At 34.5% G+C, this 19,717-nt stretch overlaps 1 protein-coding gene across 18 annotated transcripts in view; it reads left to right on the forward strand.

Annotated features, from left to right (window-relative positions):
* Positions 1 to 19,717, forward strand: part of GULP1 (GULP PTB domain containing engulfment adaptor 1) — a 383,611-nt gene that overhangs the window by 321,322 nt on the left and 42,572 nt on the right. For 12 of the 18 annotated variants that reach the window (XM_072612613.1, XM_072612612.1, XM_072612615.1 and 9 more), the window contains 4 exons: positions 10,284 to 10,421; positions 17,453 to 17,569; positions 17,767 to 17,847; positions 18,274 to 18,366. In XM_072612613.1, coding sequence (XP_072468714.1) covers positions 10,284 to 10,421; positions 17,453 to 17,569; positions 17,767 to 17,847; positions 18,274 to 18,366 — 429 coding nt within the window. The remainder of the gene's footprint in view (positions 1 to 10,283; positions 10,422 to 17,452; positions 17,570 to 17,766; positions 17,848 to 18,273; positions 18,367 to 19,717) is intronic. The other 6 variants (XM_072612624.1, XM_072612626.1, XM_072612622.1 and 3 more) reach the window with 5 other exon arrangements.

Below are 19,717 nucleotides of genomic sequence, written 5' to 3' on the forward strand. Positions count from 1 at the left end.
AGTACTACCTAGTACTTAAGTGACTGTGGACAAGTCACTTAACCTCTCTAGGCTTCAGTTTCTTTAATCAATTATTAGAGTTGGGCTCAATGATCTATAAGGCCCTTTTCAGATTCAAATATTATAATTTTATAATCCTAGGGACAAACATTATAATCGAAAGGAAAGAAGAAAAACAGATAATAAAAATCAGAACATATGATGATGAAATGGGAAAGATGATTTATTATTAAATTAAACCAAATGTTCATTTTTTTTGAAGAGCCTGATAAATTGATTAACCATTGAACAACTTAATTTCCAAAAGATCAAACTCAAATTAGAAATGAAAAAGTATGAAGTAAAAATTGATTATGTCAGGGAACATTATAGTTCTTATAATAGAATTTAAAAGAAATGAATGAAAATGTCTGCTTTTATAATGTTATGGATGCTAGTATGACTCTGGAGGTTAAAGCTGGCCAACAGATAGTTCTCCTTGCTCTTTTTTATCTCTGGAGAAGTAATGGGCCACATCTTATTGCAAACATTAGCATATTTTCCCATGACCCCTGAGGTCCTTGTGGTCCTCTCCTCTGCTGTTTTATGAAGTTTCTATTAATTTAAAGTTAGGATTATAATCACAGTACCTCATATCCTTCAGTTAGAAAAATACTTAATATTTATTTAGAGGTAAGGCTCTTTGCCTTGATTTAAATGAACTGACTCCTGGCCTCTTTCTAGTTAAGGAAAAACTCCAGGTTACCAGAAGTATTGTGTGAAAGAATTGAGTAGATCTCAATCTACTAATCTGTTAATGGATAGATGTGAGTAGAGGGCATTGGAGAAAGAGAAGGTGTTTTCTGGGAACTTCTTTCAGTCCTTGAAAGGTGGGTACAATGGGTTACTAAGTCTTCTCTGACATCTCTTTTCCCAGACACAGCTCAGCCCACTTTCTGGTTTCTCCTTTCATTTACTGCCACCTACTCCCCAACATCCCTTACAGCTACCAGGTCTTTGCAACTCAGTTTATAAAATCCAGGAAAAGCCTCAGAAAGTTGGGCATCATTGCTGCTGCTTCTGTGGTTCAGCTATTGAAGTTTCCGCTACTATCTCTGCCTAAAAATTCTTTCTATATGTGGAAGCCCAACCCCTCCCCCCCCCAAAAAAATCTTAACCTTCAGTTTTGATCCCTAGTATAGCTTCTTGGGCAGGTAGGTGGCTCAGTGGATAGAGTGTTGGAACTGGAATCAGAAAGACTCTCCTTTTTGAGTTCAAATCTGACATCAGACACTTACTACTTCTGTGACCCTGGGCAAGTCACTTAACCCTCTTTGACTCAGTTTCCTCATCTGTAAAATGAGCTGAAGAAAAAAATGGCAAACCGCTCCAGGATCTTTGCCAAAGCAAACTCAAATGGGGTCACAAAGAATGGATTGTGACTGAAAAACAACTGAACAAACGCATAGCTTCCTGGGAAGAAATACAACTCCTAGGATCTTTAGCGACTTAGGCATCTCTGCAAGGTCACCAGTCTAAGTTTTGTCAGGACTATCATACAAATAATCAAAATTGACAACAAATAACTGAGAGTATTTGTGGGTGAATTACTAAGGCAAGTCATCAGTAAATTATCTTACACACACACACACACACACACACACACACACACAAAACCACATTGTAGATACTTCAGACTTCACAGATAAATACTAACAACCTAGGAAAAACAAATTTCTATTGGCTATTTCTAAGCATAGAAAAGTCAATTCAGCAAAGATTTATGGAAGAAACATGTACTTCTGTGCCATATTTTTAATGAAGAAAATATGGTATTGGTATAAAAACCTGGCAAGCACAATAATGAAACAGAAAACTTAAAGGTCAATATTTCTAATGAATAAGGTGAAAAAAAATCTAACACAAAATATTAAACAACGGAATGTGATGATACATTAAGAAAATTATTTAACATGTATGATTTATATGAAATGTGTAAGGCTCATTCAGCTTTCAAAAAAACTCAACGTTATGCATAATATTAGGACAATTTTTAAATAGGCAGATACAGAAAAGGCTTTTGAAAAAACAATAATATCAGTTTATTAAATAGACACTGAAAAGGTAGAGAGAGAGAGATTTTCCATCAAGGACATTAAAAGTACTACTTGAAACCATGACTGTTTCATATGGAATAGAGAAAAGCTCAAAGTATTCCAACAGAAAGCAAGTACAAAGCTGGGACTTACTATTGACAAGATATCAAGAACACCAGCAAATACAATAAGATAGGAAAAAAAATTAAATATGGCATCCCATCCAACAAACATTTATTAAATGCCTATTTTAGGCAAGACATTATAATAGGTGATGAGCATTTAAAAACAAAACAAAAAAACAAAGTAAAAATGGCCCACTGCTTTCAAAGAGCTTATGTATCTCAGGGTATGATGAGTTATGTTGGCTGGTTGTCCTGACACAAAATGGCCCTAGACTACTGTGCTTTTAAAATTTTTGCCCCCTTTTTGTTTACCTGGCTCTCTTTTAAACTCAGCGCAAGTCTGATCTTCTGCAAGAGTCCTTTATCCGTCCCTGTAGAAATCATTGCAAGAATTTTGCAGTTTTTCAAAAGTAATCCATTCTCAATGCTTGTTCAGAGCTTTCTCTCACATGTACTACATGTGTGTATCCATCTATGTGTACATGTGTGTGAACATACACACATGCATAAACACATGTGTGCATTTCTATACAGCTATAAAAATGTATTCTTTAAGTTTAAGGAAAGTTTTACTAATGCAGTAGTATTTCAGGAGAGTTAATTGTAATGCACGTAAGAGATGGACACAGTTTATAGACAAACGAAGAGATTATATGCAGTTAAAATAACTATTTACATGTCTCTCTACCCCCAAAATGTGTGATTCTCAAGAGCACTGTTTTTGCTTTTTTTAGTATTCTCAGCAGTCCTTACAGCATGCCTAACACATAGTAGTCATTTAATAAATATTTGTTGACCAACTAATTGATGGTTTTCATCCTTCGGCACTTCTCCCTGCTGTTAGTGTTCAGGCATGTAGCAGTCACCTCTCTCCTTATTTTCCTTTTGGAGTCTGTTGTCGGCTAAGGAACTATATCACCATATGTGTATTAAGAACCATTTTATTCTGAATGAGCAAGTCACTTAACCCCAATCACCTCATCCTGGGTCATCTCCAGTCATCATGATGAATATCTGGTCACTGGATTCAGATGGCTCTGGAAAAGAAGTGAGGCTGGTGACCTGCACAGCCCTCCCTCACTCAAACCAAAGTCATGCAAGTCATGTCATTATTTCTCTGATGGCATGGTCTTCTTAGGCAACGAAGGATGAACATACACATTCTTCAATGGGGTTACAACATAGAAATAGAAACTAGATTTTTTGGGGATATTTTTTAACCTTCCTTTGTATCCCTGGGAATTAGCTTGATGCCTGACATAACAAACATTTAGCAAATGATTTTTATTCATGATTTGAGTGAAATCTATATATTGAAAATTTGAGAAGTGAAAAAAGTATTAAAATTTAAAGAAAAAAGTATTAGAAAAACTTCCCATAAAAGGTGGAATATTAGCTGAGTCTTGAAGAAAGCTAAGAATTCTAAGAAGTTGAGGTGAGGAGAGAGTGTACTCCAGGCCAGTACAGCAGCCCATACAAAATTGTGGAGGCAGAAGCTGAAATACTAAGTTTGGGGAATAGCCAGTGGTTTCTTTGTCTGTCATGTACAAAAAGGGACATCTTGTGAAATAGCAACCAGGGACCATATTACAAAGACAGTTTAAATAGGAATCTGGGGAGTTGATTTTTGAGCAGTAGAATGAAATGATCAGATTTGTGCTTTAGAAAGATGATTATGGCAGCTGTGTGGAGTTCATATTAAAGGAGGCAGAGAGCTGGGAGTTAAATTAGAAGGCACTCACAGTAGTTCAGGTGGGAAGTGATGTAGACCTGAACCAGCAATGGGGGTTATTTCATTTCAAAGAAAGGGATGAGTGTGAACAAATGCATTTTCAAATTAGAATAAGAAAGACTTAGGAAAGATGAGATTGGAGGGAAAGAGAGAAGAGTTCAGGATAAATCTAATGTTGCAAATTAATATTGGAAATGCATTATATCATCATCATGATATTGTTTACCAAGAAAATTCAACTGACTCCAAAAAAAAAAAAGCAAACAACTAATTGAGACAATGAGTTCAACAACATTATATGATGATATGTGAGGCCACAAAAATGAAAACAATTATAGTACACATTTTCCTAGTGCTTTTTGATTTATATACTACCCATAATGGCTAAGTAAATATTGTAAAAAAAAAAAAAAAAAGAACACAACTTAAAATAGCAAAACAAATTAAATATCTAACATTAACTTTACACGGGAATGCATGTAGCCTTTATAAATATAGCCATAAACATGTCTTAACAGAAATAAATGCAGATTTTAAGTAATGAGAGATAACCATCATTCTTGAATGAGTCAGATCAAGGAAATAAACATGGTAATGTTTTTCAAAGTAATTTATAGTTTTAGTGAAATAATAATAAAACGTCAATTTTATACATAAAATTTAAAACATTAAACATAAAACATTAAAATCAAAAGAAATTTACTTATAAAAAGCAAGCAAACTAGACTAAAAAGCTTGATGTAAGTAGATTTATATGTTTCTAAACTTTAAAACATTTTAACACATCATAAAAACCAACTGATATTTGGCCAAAAACAAACAACAACAATAAAAAGAGATCGATGGAATAGAGTAGTAATGCCAGAACTAAATTTGTTCAAAAGAATATTTGATAAACCTAAGTAAAATAAGAACCAAGAATTAGTCACTGTATATAGTTATGAAATTGAATAACAACATGACATAATGCTCCATAATTCTGTACTGAAGTTGATGTGTTATACTGTTGTCATGGGTATGTCTAACATTAGTACAGATGACAAGCCAGACTTGCCTTTGTATCCAATGTGATTCTCATCCACATTCTCCCATGTATATTTCATAGAAGATCTGATCACTATGCAAGAGGCCATATTGTAATTCATTTGTCATTTTACAGGCATTTTTGCAGCACTGAGATTGTCTTTTGTCATCTATTTACACTATGCTTTTTTTTTTTAATATACATATCATGGATCAGTGGTGTCAAACTCAAATAGAAGGGGCTTCCCACTGGCTGGATGTTGACTTAGAAAACTACCAATTGATATTATCTATGTCATATTGCATTTTTATTAATTTTGTTAAACAGTTCCCAATTACATTTTGATCTAGTTCAAATCTGACAACTCCACCCTGCATGATATCCCTTATATTACTTTTTGCACACATTATTGGTAATATGCAACACCCTATTTGTGACCATTATGCACTTTTCCATTGCCTTTGGAAAAATCCATATCTTTAATACATTCTAGAAACTATTTTTTTCTATTCAGTCCTGGACCTACCTCTTTGCCTGTTGCACATATATAAAATGGTCAGCCTGTTCAGTGGGTGATGTACCTATCCAATTAAACATCAGTCTGGGAAATATACATTTTTACTTATTTGTTTTTGTTTTTCCTCATGTTAATTTTAGACCAATCTTTTAAAAAAATTTCTGCTAGTCTTATATGTCTGTTTTTTAATCTCTATAAAACCTTTGTGAAAATGACCATGCGCATAAAAAAGAATAACCTTGCTGAAAATATGGAAAGAGAATGAATAGGAAGACTTTCACAAGCAATTTTTATCTTCCAGTTTATACATTGACTATTTTGTATAATCAGTAGAAGAAATTGCTGTATTTATTGTTTGTTAATTACCAAATTAAAAAAAAAGAACTTGGTAAATACTTAAAGACTCTCTTCCAACAAAGAGTCTTCCAGACATATGTTAATATCATTTCCAGTTCATTAATATGTTTAGTGATCAAAATAATATTGACCAATGATTGTATTTATTAATATCAAATGAGACCTAAAACAAGACAATTATATACTCAACAAGGACATATGCTACTCTTTCAAAAAGTAGCATTAAATGGAAAAGCAAATCACTATACATGGTGAGTTTTCAAGACAATGATATTTTGTTGATTGCATCAAAATGAAGGACATTACAAGGCCTCCTAAATAAAATTCACTTCATGCCATTTGCCATAAAATTTCACCTTGATGATAGAATGGAACTTTGCAAAATGAATCATGAAGACATTAGAAAGAAAGTGAATAATAATTTTATCACAATTGTGGAAAAGCGAGAAAGAGAAGAAATTTGAGTGAACAAATTCAAAGTTGAATGCATGAAATTTTTCAAGTGATTTACAACAAAATAATATAATGAGGATAAAATAAAACAGATCTGGGGAATATTTTTGCAAACATAATAAATATAAAATTAGCATTGAAAACATACAGGAAGGGATCTTATATAAACATTCCAAGGTAACATTGTTGTTCAAACTGGTATGACTTGGTCAACGCTGGATGTGTACCCCTAAGCGTAAAAAACAGGATATACACATAACGGATGTATATAGTTTAAGGTTTCTTAGTGATCAAGTAAATATGCATCAAAAAAAAAACCACCCTACCTCTAGATTAACAAAAGTGAATTAATTTACTTACTTTCATTTAGCAAATGGAGCATGTGAAGAGGGAAGATGGAAGAATATAGCTTCACTTATATGTTCCTTTTGAAATTGTAAATTGATAGAATATTTTTGGACATAATTTGACAGTGTACCATAAGGATAATAAAAATAATCCCATCCTTTCCATCCTTTGCTCTAATAATCTCCTTAAAAGTATACCTTAAGAATGATATTACAAAAAGAAAAATTGGCATCTTTTCAAATATCTATTAATATATCAGAGATTTGCACTCAGTTATCAGTGGAATGTGTAAATATATAGAACTTGAATCTTCCAAAGGTATTAATAACTACATTAATTGTAATTGCAAACAGAAAAAAATAAAACTAGACAACATCTAAAAGTTCAGAAATTTGGGGATGGCTAAACAGACTGAAATGTAGCAATGCAATAGAATACTGTAAATAAGAATGATCAATATTTTAAAAATAAAGAAATGTAGTAATACATGAAATTCTGTGAAGAAAACAAAGGATCAGTGTAAAACTGACTATATAAAGGAATTATAGACACAAATTTGGGGCTAAATTTTATGTTTAGTTCTATAAATATTTAAGTACTTTACTATGTCTGAAGCATTGAATATATAAAATTATTTAAATGAAAAAATTTATTCAGCCCTTGCTATGTCAGGTATGGCACTGGAGGTACTAATAGAAAAGCAAGATAGTTCCTGCTAACAAGTAGCTTGCATTGCAGTAGAAGTTGACAATACATACTGGGAAGCAGTAGCCTTAGAAGGGTATTTTCCTTGGAAAAGTGGAGATGGTGAGTGGAACTATAAGGGAGGCAACTGAGAAACTCTAAAAGCTATGAAGGTGTTTATTTCAATTATGGTTCCTAGGGCAAGATGGGGAAAGGAAGTTAGAGGCAGGGAAAATGATGATACTGTCACACATCGGTGGTAATTTAGGTGACAAGAAAGTGATCAAGGTGGATGGCTCAATGAAATGTGAAGCATGGTCATATTCTTTATGAAGAGAATGAAAAAATGCCATAATAACTATTTCAAATGAGGCAAAATTAAAATAATCCAGTTTTAAAGAAAATATTCATTCACATGTAATGGTGACATAAGAGAAAAGTGATGAGAACAACAAGAGATCTTGGGAAAGAAATTTAATAAATGAACAAGAATCTTCTCTCAGTCCTATAACTGACAGACTTTTCCATGAAGACTTCTAGTTAAAAGAAATTAATTACTTTGTGAATCAGCCTATTATAGACTTTTGACATTTTTAATTATTAGGGGCTAATGTCAGTCTAAGAACAAATCTAATCCCTTGTCCACATTGAAATCAGTGAAGTTAATATAAATGTTATTAATAATATCCTTCTGCAACGTTCTCCTTATAGTTTTCATTACAGCAAAGAGGGAGCTTTAGATTGTTCAAGGGCATGGAGGAGCAGAACAGTCTCTGAAAGGTTCCCCACTGCGCCTGAGTACAAAGAAGCAGGCACATCATCATGCAGGGCAATGATTTGGGGTGGGAGGGGTGTTGAAAGCAAACAAAATGGGATTTTTGTTTTTTTTTCTTTTTGGAGTTCAGTTTCTCAGGTACAGGTTCATTGGAAACATCTAAAGGATTGGTTGCCTTTGAACCCTGATAGTTCATAGCTATTCTGAGCCATGTAGGTTTCATGCCTACTGACTCTGAGCCAATCAGGAGCCGAGTCTTTGTTATATGTATATACTCTTGAGTTGGTATTTTGCTTTGGGGACTCACCTACGAGAAGGATTTTGTGATTTCCCTGGTCGAGACTCTGAATGGCTGTATGCTCAGAGCTCCCTCACTGCTCAGATGTAAAGGCTCTCCTGATCCAGGGACATATGTAACTTGTATAACAATATTGCTTTGATTTGGACAGGAGAGCCCTGTCTGTTGGTCTTTATTTCTTTGCTTATATTTTCTCTGTTTGTATTTTCTCTGAAGTTCAGGATGCTGAACCCTGATTATTGACCCCTTGAACAGCTCTGTTTCCTAATAAAGCAGATGTAAGAACCTGTGCTAGCAGACATCCTGGGTACGCCAGTGTGGTTAACTTTACAGGGGGGTTGAGGGGACTTACCAACTCTCAAAAGACCATCTGCTAAGCTGTAAAGGGGTATTTTAAAGGTTTACTCACACCAGTAAAATCCTACATTCTTGAATATCAGAGTTTGGAATGTTTCAGGGTAGCTGAATAAAGAATATGGAGTGATTTCACATTTACCTCCTCCAGATGAAGCCCTTCCATGTGACTGACTGCATTATTGAATTTGAAGTAAAATCCCAGAACATCAGGCACATATGTTTAGAAGCATGGATAGAGATATATTTAAAGCTGAATGTCTAAATATAGGTGTATATTTTAGAAAATGTCTGAGTATATTTTTGTATATGTATATATAATTTAAATATATATAGCCTATCTTTATTATATGAGATATTACATTGCCTATACTTCTATCCACCCCTTTATTGATAATAATCAAGAATTTATGGTACATGGGAAATATTAATATTTTAGTTGAATAAGAAATTGTCATTCAGCATTATATGTCATAGAGAAGCAACATGACATAAATACTACATTTGGAGTCAGGAAGACCTTGGTTCAATCCCTGCCTCTGGTACATACCAGCTGGAATGACTCTTGATAAGTCACTTAAACTCTCAGTGCCCTAGGCAACTTTTTAAGACTAAGCTATAAATGAATTCTTGATCTACATCAGTGAAGAGAATTTCTATGCCAGGAGTTCTTTCCATAAATAAAATCTTAGTCTTGGACCTATTGAAAGAAAAAAAAAAGATGAAAAGATAGCCTGTATAACTTCCCCAAATTCCCTTAAACTGTCAATGAAGACAGATAAAATGACAAAATAATTCAATAAATGAAACAGTAGAGGAAATGAATGTTTTTGCCAACTTATTAAATGATCATTTTGGATGATGTCATCAGAGATGCTTTGTGCTCTGTATCCTTTCTCTTAGCTTCACTGCCCTCCTCACCTCTCCAAATATATATATCCAGGGCAATACATTAGACATTTACTAAATGCCTACTATGTGCAAAACGTGATGCACAACCTCTGTGGAACTTAAGGGTTACTAATTATTACACACACACACACACACACACACACACACACACACACATACACACACACAAATAACTAGATTCCAAAGTAATAATACTTGATAAAGTGTATGCGAGAGAAAGGACATTATTCATTGACAGGAAGCATCAGAGAAGGGAAGAATTTCCTGGAGGAGGTAACATTTGGATTGACATATAGCAATTTTATAGTTGGAGGAAATATTAAGAGGGCATATTTGGCATAAAGACCAGGATGGACAAAGGTACAAAAGAGAGAAATCACAAAGTTTGTGTAGGAATAGTGAATAATTCATTTTCATTAGAAGTTCCAGTTCAGATATCTTCCATATGCCAGAAACTCCTTTCTCATTGCATAAATTTGTTTAAATTAGTGGTGTCCACAATGCACAACATTTAATAAGTGAAAGTTCCATTTTGTAAATCATTAATCATGTATGTTAGAAATAAAAAATAATTATGAAGTAAATAAAAAATGCTCATCAATCCTGTTCATTTTCATATGTGTTTACAGGAAGTCCAGCACAATTGCCAGCTTCATAGGATATCATTTTGTGCAGATGATAAAACTGACAAGAGGATATTTACTTTCATATGCAAAGATTCTGAGTCAAATAAGCATTTGTGCTATGTATTTGACAGCGAAAAGTGTGTAAGTATGCCAAATTTTTAGGATGATTTATTTCAGTTTATGAGTATAGGAATTGACTTATTCCTAACAGTATTAAAATTATTTGAAATAATAAGCCCTGAAGATGCTTAAAGATTTATCACGTCATGAGAAAACACAGCAAAATCCCTTGCTTAACAAAATTCTCATGCTTGTTGACACATGAAGACTGGCAAATTTACTTTATCATAGAATCATGCCTATGCTATGTTTTCATTTGTGTTTTTTAATAAGGAGTTTGCACATGTTTTTATTTAATTTCATAGAGAATAAATTTTGAAAATTTCTTCTTGGTAGGAAAATATTACCCAAATGTCTAGGTGCATCATGAAGATATGGAACATTTTATTTCATGATTTTTGAAATATGAGACTTTAGGGAAAGAGCTGAAATATTGACTTAAGATACTATTAATGATTCAAAACTATGGTTATTTTCATTTTATATGCTTGACTACATAGGCCAAAAAATGATACACAGAAACACATAATATTCATAGGCAACTAGTACTCAAACCACAAATAATGTACATAGAAGACAAGAATTAGAAAATTATTGAATCAAATCCTAAGATGAATAATTATTTGATATCTAATCTTGCACTTTGATATCAGGGACAGGTAAAAGAAATTTTCATCTAATCCTGAATTGTTACTGAAAAATATAATCGTTAATTTCAAATATCGTGTACTTTTAATCACTAAAGTCATTAACGAAGGCAGAGCATTTAATGTAACAGATGATTAACTTTGGCAGTAAACAAGACCTGATTAATTTAGTTGTTAATTATTCTTGCCTGCTGCCAACATTGTCTATGGGCTGATATAATCATTATTAATTACCTTTTATGGTTTTATTGCCAAGTGCTGTGAAGTTTATAAAACCTAAAAAAGGGCTGATCAGTGTCCTTAAATAACATAGTCAGTGTTCAAAAACAGGCCGGCCAAATCAGTAATATATAGATGCTAAGTAGGGATATTTGTTTAAAATGTTTCTTTGCTTTACGTATTCATCTTAACTTTGTACTTATTTTTGGAGGAACAAAAGGTGACAGAGGGCAACAGAGGGACAGAATTAAATGGAATTATGTCCGTTCTTGTTCTAGATTCTGTAGTCTCTCATAGTACTCCTTACTACTAAATATCCATTTTTGGCAGCCACATCAAACTCTTAATGACTATTGAGCCGACATTCTGTCAGCTATATCAGCTCTTTTTCCCATGTAAAACTGCCCATTAAGACTTAGGCAGTTGATTTTTTTTTAATGAACATTCTCAACTCTGTAATTTACCCTATCATATTCCTCTGTCAACACTTGAACTAAATTCAATAAAGATTTGTTAAGCATTTACTATGTGCCAGATGTTGTGATCATAGTAGATTTGGTCCATTATTTCAATTTGTTAAAATGTGTTTGCATCTCGATTCTGTAAAACAATGTTTATTAACCATGCCTCTTGATTTTATGTCATCTAAAAATTTAATGAGATTTTCTATATTTTCATCTGTTATTTGTTTTCAGATATCATCAAAATAGAACCCATGACATTATCTAATGTCATATCACTAGGAATGCTCCTTGAGGTTGATATTGATTCAGTAATCAACAGAGTTATGTATTGGCTCATTTGGGTACACTTATCAAAACTTGTACAAATTAGCTTTATAATCAGTTAGCCCATATTTCTTTATCTTGTCCATAGCATAACATGGGAAACTTGCTCAATGCCTTTCTTGAACAAAAATCTATTGCACAAAAATCTTTTTTCCATTCTACTTATCTAGTAACACTATCAGAAGGAAATGAGGTTTGACATGAATTAGTCTTTATGAAAACATTTTAGTTCCCTGAAATCACTCATGTCTCTAATTGCTCACAAACCATCCATTTAATAATTTATTTTAGAATTGTACCATTAACACCAAGCTTACTGGTCTGTACTTTCTAGTATCTTCCTTTTATCCCTTTTTGAAAAGTAAAACAGTCAAGTCAGTTAGCTTTTATTAAGTACATACTCAATGGCTGGTATTATGCTAAAGAGAAGCAAAAAAACCAAACAAACCAAAACCCAAAACTCTATTCTCAATTAGCTCGCAGTCCAATAGGGAAGGCAACATGCAAACAACTTTGTGTACAACATATATGCAGGTCAAATTAAGGATACTCTGAGAAGGAAGGAGCTAAGATTAAGGAAGAGTGAGAAAGACTTCTTGCAGAAAAATAGGACTTTAACTGAGACTTGAAAGAAACCAAGGAAGCTGAAAGTAGAGATGAGAAAGGAAAGTATTCCAGGTATGGAGGACACCAGCTAGGTGACTCAGTGGATGTAGCACTGGCACTGGAGGCAAGGAGACCTGAGTTCCAATCAAACCTCAGATACTAATTAGTTATGCGACATTGCATAATTCATTTAATCTGTTTGCCTTAATCCACTGAAGAGTGAAATGGCAAATCACTCCAGTATCTTTGTCAAGAAAACCCCATAGATTGTAATGATCCAGAGTTAAACACAACTGAACAATCACAACATTAAGATAGCTAGGTGACACAATATAAATAAAAATTGCCAGACCTGGAATCAGGGAGACCTGAATTCCAATCTGATCTCAGACACTTACTGGATTTGTGACCTAGAGTCCTTCAGGTAGTAAGTAGCAAAGGAAGCATTCAAACTCAGGTCCTATAACTCTAAGTCTTACACTATATGGAGCAGTTTGATGACACAGTGAATAGAGTGTCGGACCTGGAGGTAGGAAGTCCTAAGTTCAGATGTGGCCTCAAATACATATTAGCTGTGTGACTCCGAGTAAGTCATTTAACCTCTGTCTACCTCAGTTTTTCCATTTGTAAAATGAAGATGATAATAATACAATTGGGAAAACTGAGGTAAGACAGAGGTTAAATGACTCGGAGTCACACAGCTAATATGTGTCTGAGGCCACATTAGAGTTATAAGACCTGAGTTTGAATGCCTCTTTTGCTGCTTAGTACCTGAGAGATCCTGGGCAAGACACAACTTTTCTGAACCTCAGTTACCGCACCCCCCTGCACACACACACATATATAAAACGAGGGATGGAATCAGTGGCCATCTGACATCCCTTCCAACTCCAAATTGTGGTTCTATGTGAGCTTTTATTTATTTGTATAAAGAACCCTATATCATTGACCTAACTCAGGGGAGTCAACAACCTGAATTCCAAAGAAAATACAGACAAATCAAAGATCAAGATTCACGGCTTCCTCTGCCTGAATTCAACAAAGAGTTCCACCTGTCTGAGCATAGTTACCAGAGAGGGAAGCACGACATCTGGGTTTTTCAAAGCCACAGGCTGCTTACGCAGTTTCCCAGAGTCTTCCTCTGGCCAGACAAGCACTTCCACTTAGTAAGTCCCAAAGTAAAACCTTAACTCAGAGTATTTATATTTTTTTTAGAGCCAGAGGGCATCACACCCTTGAGAACCAGTGCTTCATTAACAAAAAGCTTGGGCCTTCTCACAAATCTTCCCTAATCAAACTCCCCTTAATGTGCAGGCCCTTTAATGGGTGCAAGATCTTTAATCACGTTAAAATAATTTACAATACAAATACATATATTGTTCCTAGTTAAAGAAACTCTTGTTTCTGTACTGTACTCCTTGTAAAGACTCTTTATTGATAAAGATTCAATCAGAGGCACTTGATGATACTAAACCACAAACAGCAAAAGACCCTATTTTGCTTGCTATCACACTCCACCCTTCCAGGATCCTTGGCCTTACAATCTAAATGGCCATGGATCCTGGAACAAACAGAGGCATTATACTTCTTGATTATATTAAAACATAAACAGCAAAAGATCCTATTTTGCTTACTCTTGCAGGTATCCTAACCAATACATGAGAAAAGGTAAATACACCCCAGGAGAATTAGGACCTATCTAGCACTATTAACAATCCTATATTTATCATCCTACAAAGCTCTTGTCATCACTTGCTCCTATTAGAGATTATCACCTAGTGTTAGAAGCCAGATTTGAACTCAGGAAGATAAGTCTTCCAGACTCCAAACCCAACTCTCTATCTTGCTGCACATAATCTGTAGTACCTACCTCTAAATTTCCTTTCAGCTCTGGATGTCATATGGCATGGATAAAGTGAAGCTCTTAGGCTATCACTTAGACTCCTCACTATTAGACCTGTCCTTTCCCCTGTCATGCAGTTCCCTCAATGATGTAGTTTGCACAACTTCTCTTAATGTAGTATATCTGATTAAACATGTTTTGTCAGTCTTACATTTAATTTAATAAAAATCATTTTTGAAGAAAGAATGAAGAAAAATGATGAAAAATATGAAAAAATAAAATTTGAAGAAATGTCCTGTTTAACTTTCCTAAATAAAGTATTTTATTTTATTTTATTTTCAATGGAAAATAAAGATGGGTCAATGGTAGTAGTAAAAATTTAGTCATTTCCTAGAGAAATAAGTTCTTTTTCTTCTTAATATGATAACCTATTATAGTAATGACACAGATTGCAAATAATAAATATAGTGGGGATTTTATGATATATTCTATAATGCAGTACAACTACATAGGGGGCAGCTAGGTGGTGCAGTGTATAGAGCACCAGTGCAGGCATCAGGAGGACCTGAGTCCAAATCTCACCTCAGACACTTGACACTCACTAGCTGTGTGACCTTGGGCAAGTCACTTAACCCCAACTGCCTCATCTTGGGCCATCTCCAGTCATCCTGATGAATATCTGGTCACTGGATTCAGATGGCTCTGGAGGAGAAGTGAGGCTGGTGACATGCACAGCCCTCCCTCCCTCAAAACAAAGTCAAGTGCAAGTCATGTCATCATTTCTCTAATGGCATGGTCTTCTTCAGCAACGAATGTCAAACGCACACAACTATATATCTATACACATATTAATGACTTAGTTGGTATTTATTCCAGTGAACAAGATGTAATGAAAATTTTTGCAGCTGAAGTAACTAATTACACTTATACAATTGGGAAAAGAACAATTAAGAGCAATGATTCGTATGATTCAAATGACTGACAATGAAGGGATCTATTATCTAGAGAGAAAATAGCAGTAGCATCAACTTTAAACTTTGTATCTCAGATTTATTTTTGGTATTGATCATTTGAGGAAAATCCCTGAACAAGCTACCTAACCCTGTTTGCCTCAGTCCTCTTGTAAAATGAGCTGGAGAAGGAAGTGGCAAACCTCTCCAGTATCTCTGGCAAGAAAACCTCAAGTGGGGTCACAGAGAGTCAGACATGACTGAAGCAAATGAACAGCAAAATCAATTTTCTACAACATCTTGAACCTGTAATTAAATAAAGCAAGGTGAAGGCCTTTATGTAATAAACAACAATGAATTCAATTTAAGTAAACAAATGTATATGAAACGCTAAAAATGGCATATCATGTACATAAATTATTTCTTCTACAATAGCATAGCATTTTCAAATTTTAAAGTAATTGATAGGCTACCATATAATAACAAGACTGGTTGAATATAGCTTGTGGAATACGGCCAACACTTTGTAATTACATGTTCTGTATTATTTCAACAAATTTTTTTTTTTAAATTTCTGCTATGTATGACAGAGGCAAAGGAAAGGGAAGGGCAACACAGGGTAGTTTGAAGTGAATAGATCAAGAGGAATTAGTAGTGAAATTAGTAAGAATACCGTGTCCTTATCACAGTGCATGGGGACCAGAACCTGTTATTTCATTGGTAGAGAGAATTTGTACGCAGGGAAACTGTCTCTGTTCAATTCAGGTTAGTTTCTTCTCTGGAACTAAGGGGTTAAGTGTCTTGCCCAGGGTCACATAGTCAGAACAGAGCGAGGCATCGCTCCCCACTCTGCATGCTGCCCATTCTGCTAGGACTGTATTAGATTCCACAAACTTATTCTGAGAAAGGGAAAACCAAGAAGGATCATGCTAAATACTTATTTAAATGAAGGGAAAACAAACTGAGAAGTTTCATGCCTAGAATTCTCTCCCTCTTCATCTCTGCCTCTTGGCTTTCTTCAAGTCTCAGCTGAAAACCAACTTTCTTTAAGAAACTTTTCTCAGTCATTAGTCTTAATGCCTTCCCTGTGAGATGACTCCCAATTTGTCTTATATAAATCTCATTTGTAAATTGTTCTTTCTAAGCTCTTTTCTAGATTATAAACTCCTTGTGGCAGGTACTATCTCTTACCTCTTTTTGTATCCCTAGTGCTTACCATATAAAAGGCATTCAATAAATGTTTATTGAATGAATGAATTAATGAATGAATGAACATTGTCTCCCCCATTAGACTGAATTCCTTGAGAGTGGCAATAGTTTGGTTTTTTGCCTTTCTTTGTGTAGCACAAAGTCTGGCACATAACAGGTGATTAATAAATGCTAGTTGTCTGACTAATTGGCTGATCATAATAATATATAATAATAGTAATATTTATAAATGTACCATATACAAATATATAACATATTTATGTATAATTAACATATATTAACATATAATAATAATATAATAGATGACATTTATATATCACTTTAAAAAGTGTTTTATATGTGTTAGCTCATTTGATCCTCACAACAATCCTGAAAGGTCGATGCTATGTTTATCCTATTTCACATATGAGGGAACTGAGGCACAGAGAAGTTGTGACTTACAATCACACAGTTATTAAGTGCCTGGGGCAGAATTCAATCTCAAGTCTTCCCAAATCTGGATCTACCAGTTTTAAAGAGTAGTTTAAATGAAAGAAATAATATATTGAAGGTAGAACAGTATATCTCTTCACCTCCCCCTGACTCCTCTGAAGGTGAGTTGTCAAAAAGTAGATTTTAAAATGGAGTAGAATGAGCCATGGTCCTGCCTCCTCTTGTTCCTGCTTACACCTCCTCAGTCCTCAGCTAAGCACATGCACCTCTGGTGAATGCTTGCCTCCCTGGGCAGCAATCTGATCCTGAGGATGGTCTTACTACAGTACCAATTCTTTCTCTTTGGTTTTGCCCAAAGGCTGAAGAGATAACTTTAACGATTGGTCAAGCCTTCGATCTGGCCTACAGGAAATTTCTAGAATCTGGAGGAAAAGATGTTGAAACAAGAAAACAGATTGCAGGGTTGCAGAAAAGAGTGAGTAACCAAAACTTGTTGATCACATGTATTTGAGCTAAGTACAGGGAAACTTGCAGACCATCAAACAAATTGAGAAGTCCTACCATTCCATTTCCCCACACAGATTGGAACTGCTTTCATTTTGTTCCTCTAATTGTCCACTCCTTCTGATCCCCTGCACAGTTTTTAACCATTTTATATTGAATTCCCACAAGAACTTAGTGTTCTCATGTGACTTTGCTTCACTTCCTGATGCTTCTCATGGGGATCAGAGCAGCAGAAGGAGCAGATGCTGGGTAAGTGGTTTCCCACGCAGATCAGATCCCTTTTGTAATTAAATTCGCCCTTCCCCTCGCTCTCTTCAGAATCATCACAAGCAAGTTTCACTGTCCTGTGGTTAGACTCCTAGATTGTGGGCACAATTTGCAAAGTGAATTCAGAAAAACAGAAAGATGGAGCCATCAGGAAGAAGAAATTAGCCCAAAACACAAATATTATGAAATTTAAAATACATGCATTTCTAATGACCTGGAGTTCTAAATTATTTCCCAGGCTTTACCTAAATAACTTTATCCCCTGTGCATGAAACATTACATTATATTTTGAAATGATGGACAAGCAGAAGTTTAGAAAGGTCAATCCAGAGTACAGTCAGGAGTTTATGGTATTAAGAAAACAATACATTTCTGATTTGATGTTCCATAACCATTTGCTTTTTTTAGATACAAGAACTAGAAACTGAGAATACAGAACTCAGAAATAAAGTCCAGGATTTGGAAAATCAGTTAAGAATAACTCAGATATCAACATCTCCGGTAAGTACATATAAAACCTATGCTGATTGAGGGGGGGATATCAAATATATTATATTTCTTAGCATAGGTGTATATCACATTTATTTTTCTACTGTCTTTCTATTCAAACCACATCTCCACTATCACAGAGAAAAAGAAAGTTTATGAATGCAGAAAGGGATAAGGGGTGGGCCTATTATTTCGTTAGTATAAGGAAACTTCCAGGAGAAGTGACTACCTCTACCTGGTTGCTACCTTTCTGGAAAACGTAAAGAGTTACCTGGAACAGTTAGGTCAAACAGCCAGCATATGTCCAAGGCAGGACTTGAAACTTGGTCTTCTTGGCTTTGAAGCTACCTCTCTAATCACTACTCTATCACAATTTCTGATGAATACAAGTAATCTTCAAAATTGCTTTATCACTTAGATCCATTTTATTCTGGATAACTGATTCCAGCCTCAATGTAATTTTAGCCCTTTTTGTGGATTCATCAAGTTTCTATGATAGTTATATTTGGACTTTGCGGTCTGTTAATCAGTGCATTGTCGCTAAATTCAATGAACCTTTCTGGAGTGATGTAGGAGAATTAATAGAAGTCCCAAAGCAGTAAGCTGTGGCCCAGGAAGTAGCTTTTTTACTTTGTAAGATCTAGGCCATTGTATTACATAATGATTTTCCAAAGGATTAAATTAATCCCACAGCATGAGAAACTAGTGTTTTGAAGGCACAGAATTTACTTGTCACTGTAGTCAGTTCTTATAAGGCAAATAAATTAATCATTTTGAAGTTTACTCATAATTTCAAAATCCATGGTTAGCTTCTACATTCCACCTAAGATGCTTAGATGAATTTCTTGCCATTAGATGCTATGTAATTAGGGTATAGAAGCATTTTAATACTAATCTAAGCCAAATATAATTGGGAAAATTATGGTTCCTGTTTTGATCATTTATACCAACAATACCCTTCTTTTGTTTCTTGACCAAAGTTCTCCATGAATCCTACTTTTTTTTTTTTTTTTGGTATGTTGGTTTGCTTGTTTTGGAAGATACAGGTCAAATACTGTGTTCAATCACATCAGCAGTGATGTGATCTCTAAAAATTGTTATTTAGTTATATTCTTTCAGTAAATAAATAACTACCAAATAATAAGGGACTATCTTTGCCCATCATGTTAATGAGTGATTATGAATTGATCCTTTTGATAATTTATGCAGACTGCTACATCATGAGTTTGACTATTATAATTGGTGATTGATTAATGTGTTCCTGGTAGTCCCGATTGGAACTGTGAACACATTTACTCATAGAACTGTGGTTATATTTTGTGGTTAGATTCTATATCTCCAATAGTGCTGGTACCAGTTTCTT

Source organism: Notamacropus eugenii, chromosome 5 (assembly GCF_028372415.1).
Source record: "Notamacropus eugenii isolate mMacEug1 chromosome 5, mMacEug1.pri_v2, whole genome shotgun sequence".
NCBI lineage: Eukaryota > Metazoa > Chordata > Mammalia > Diprotodontia > Macropodidae > Notamacropus > Notamacropus eugenii.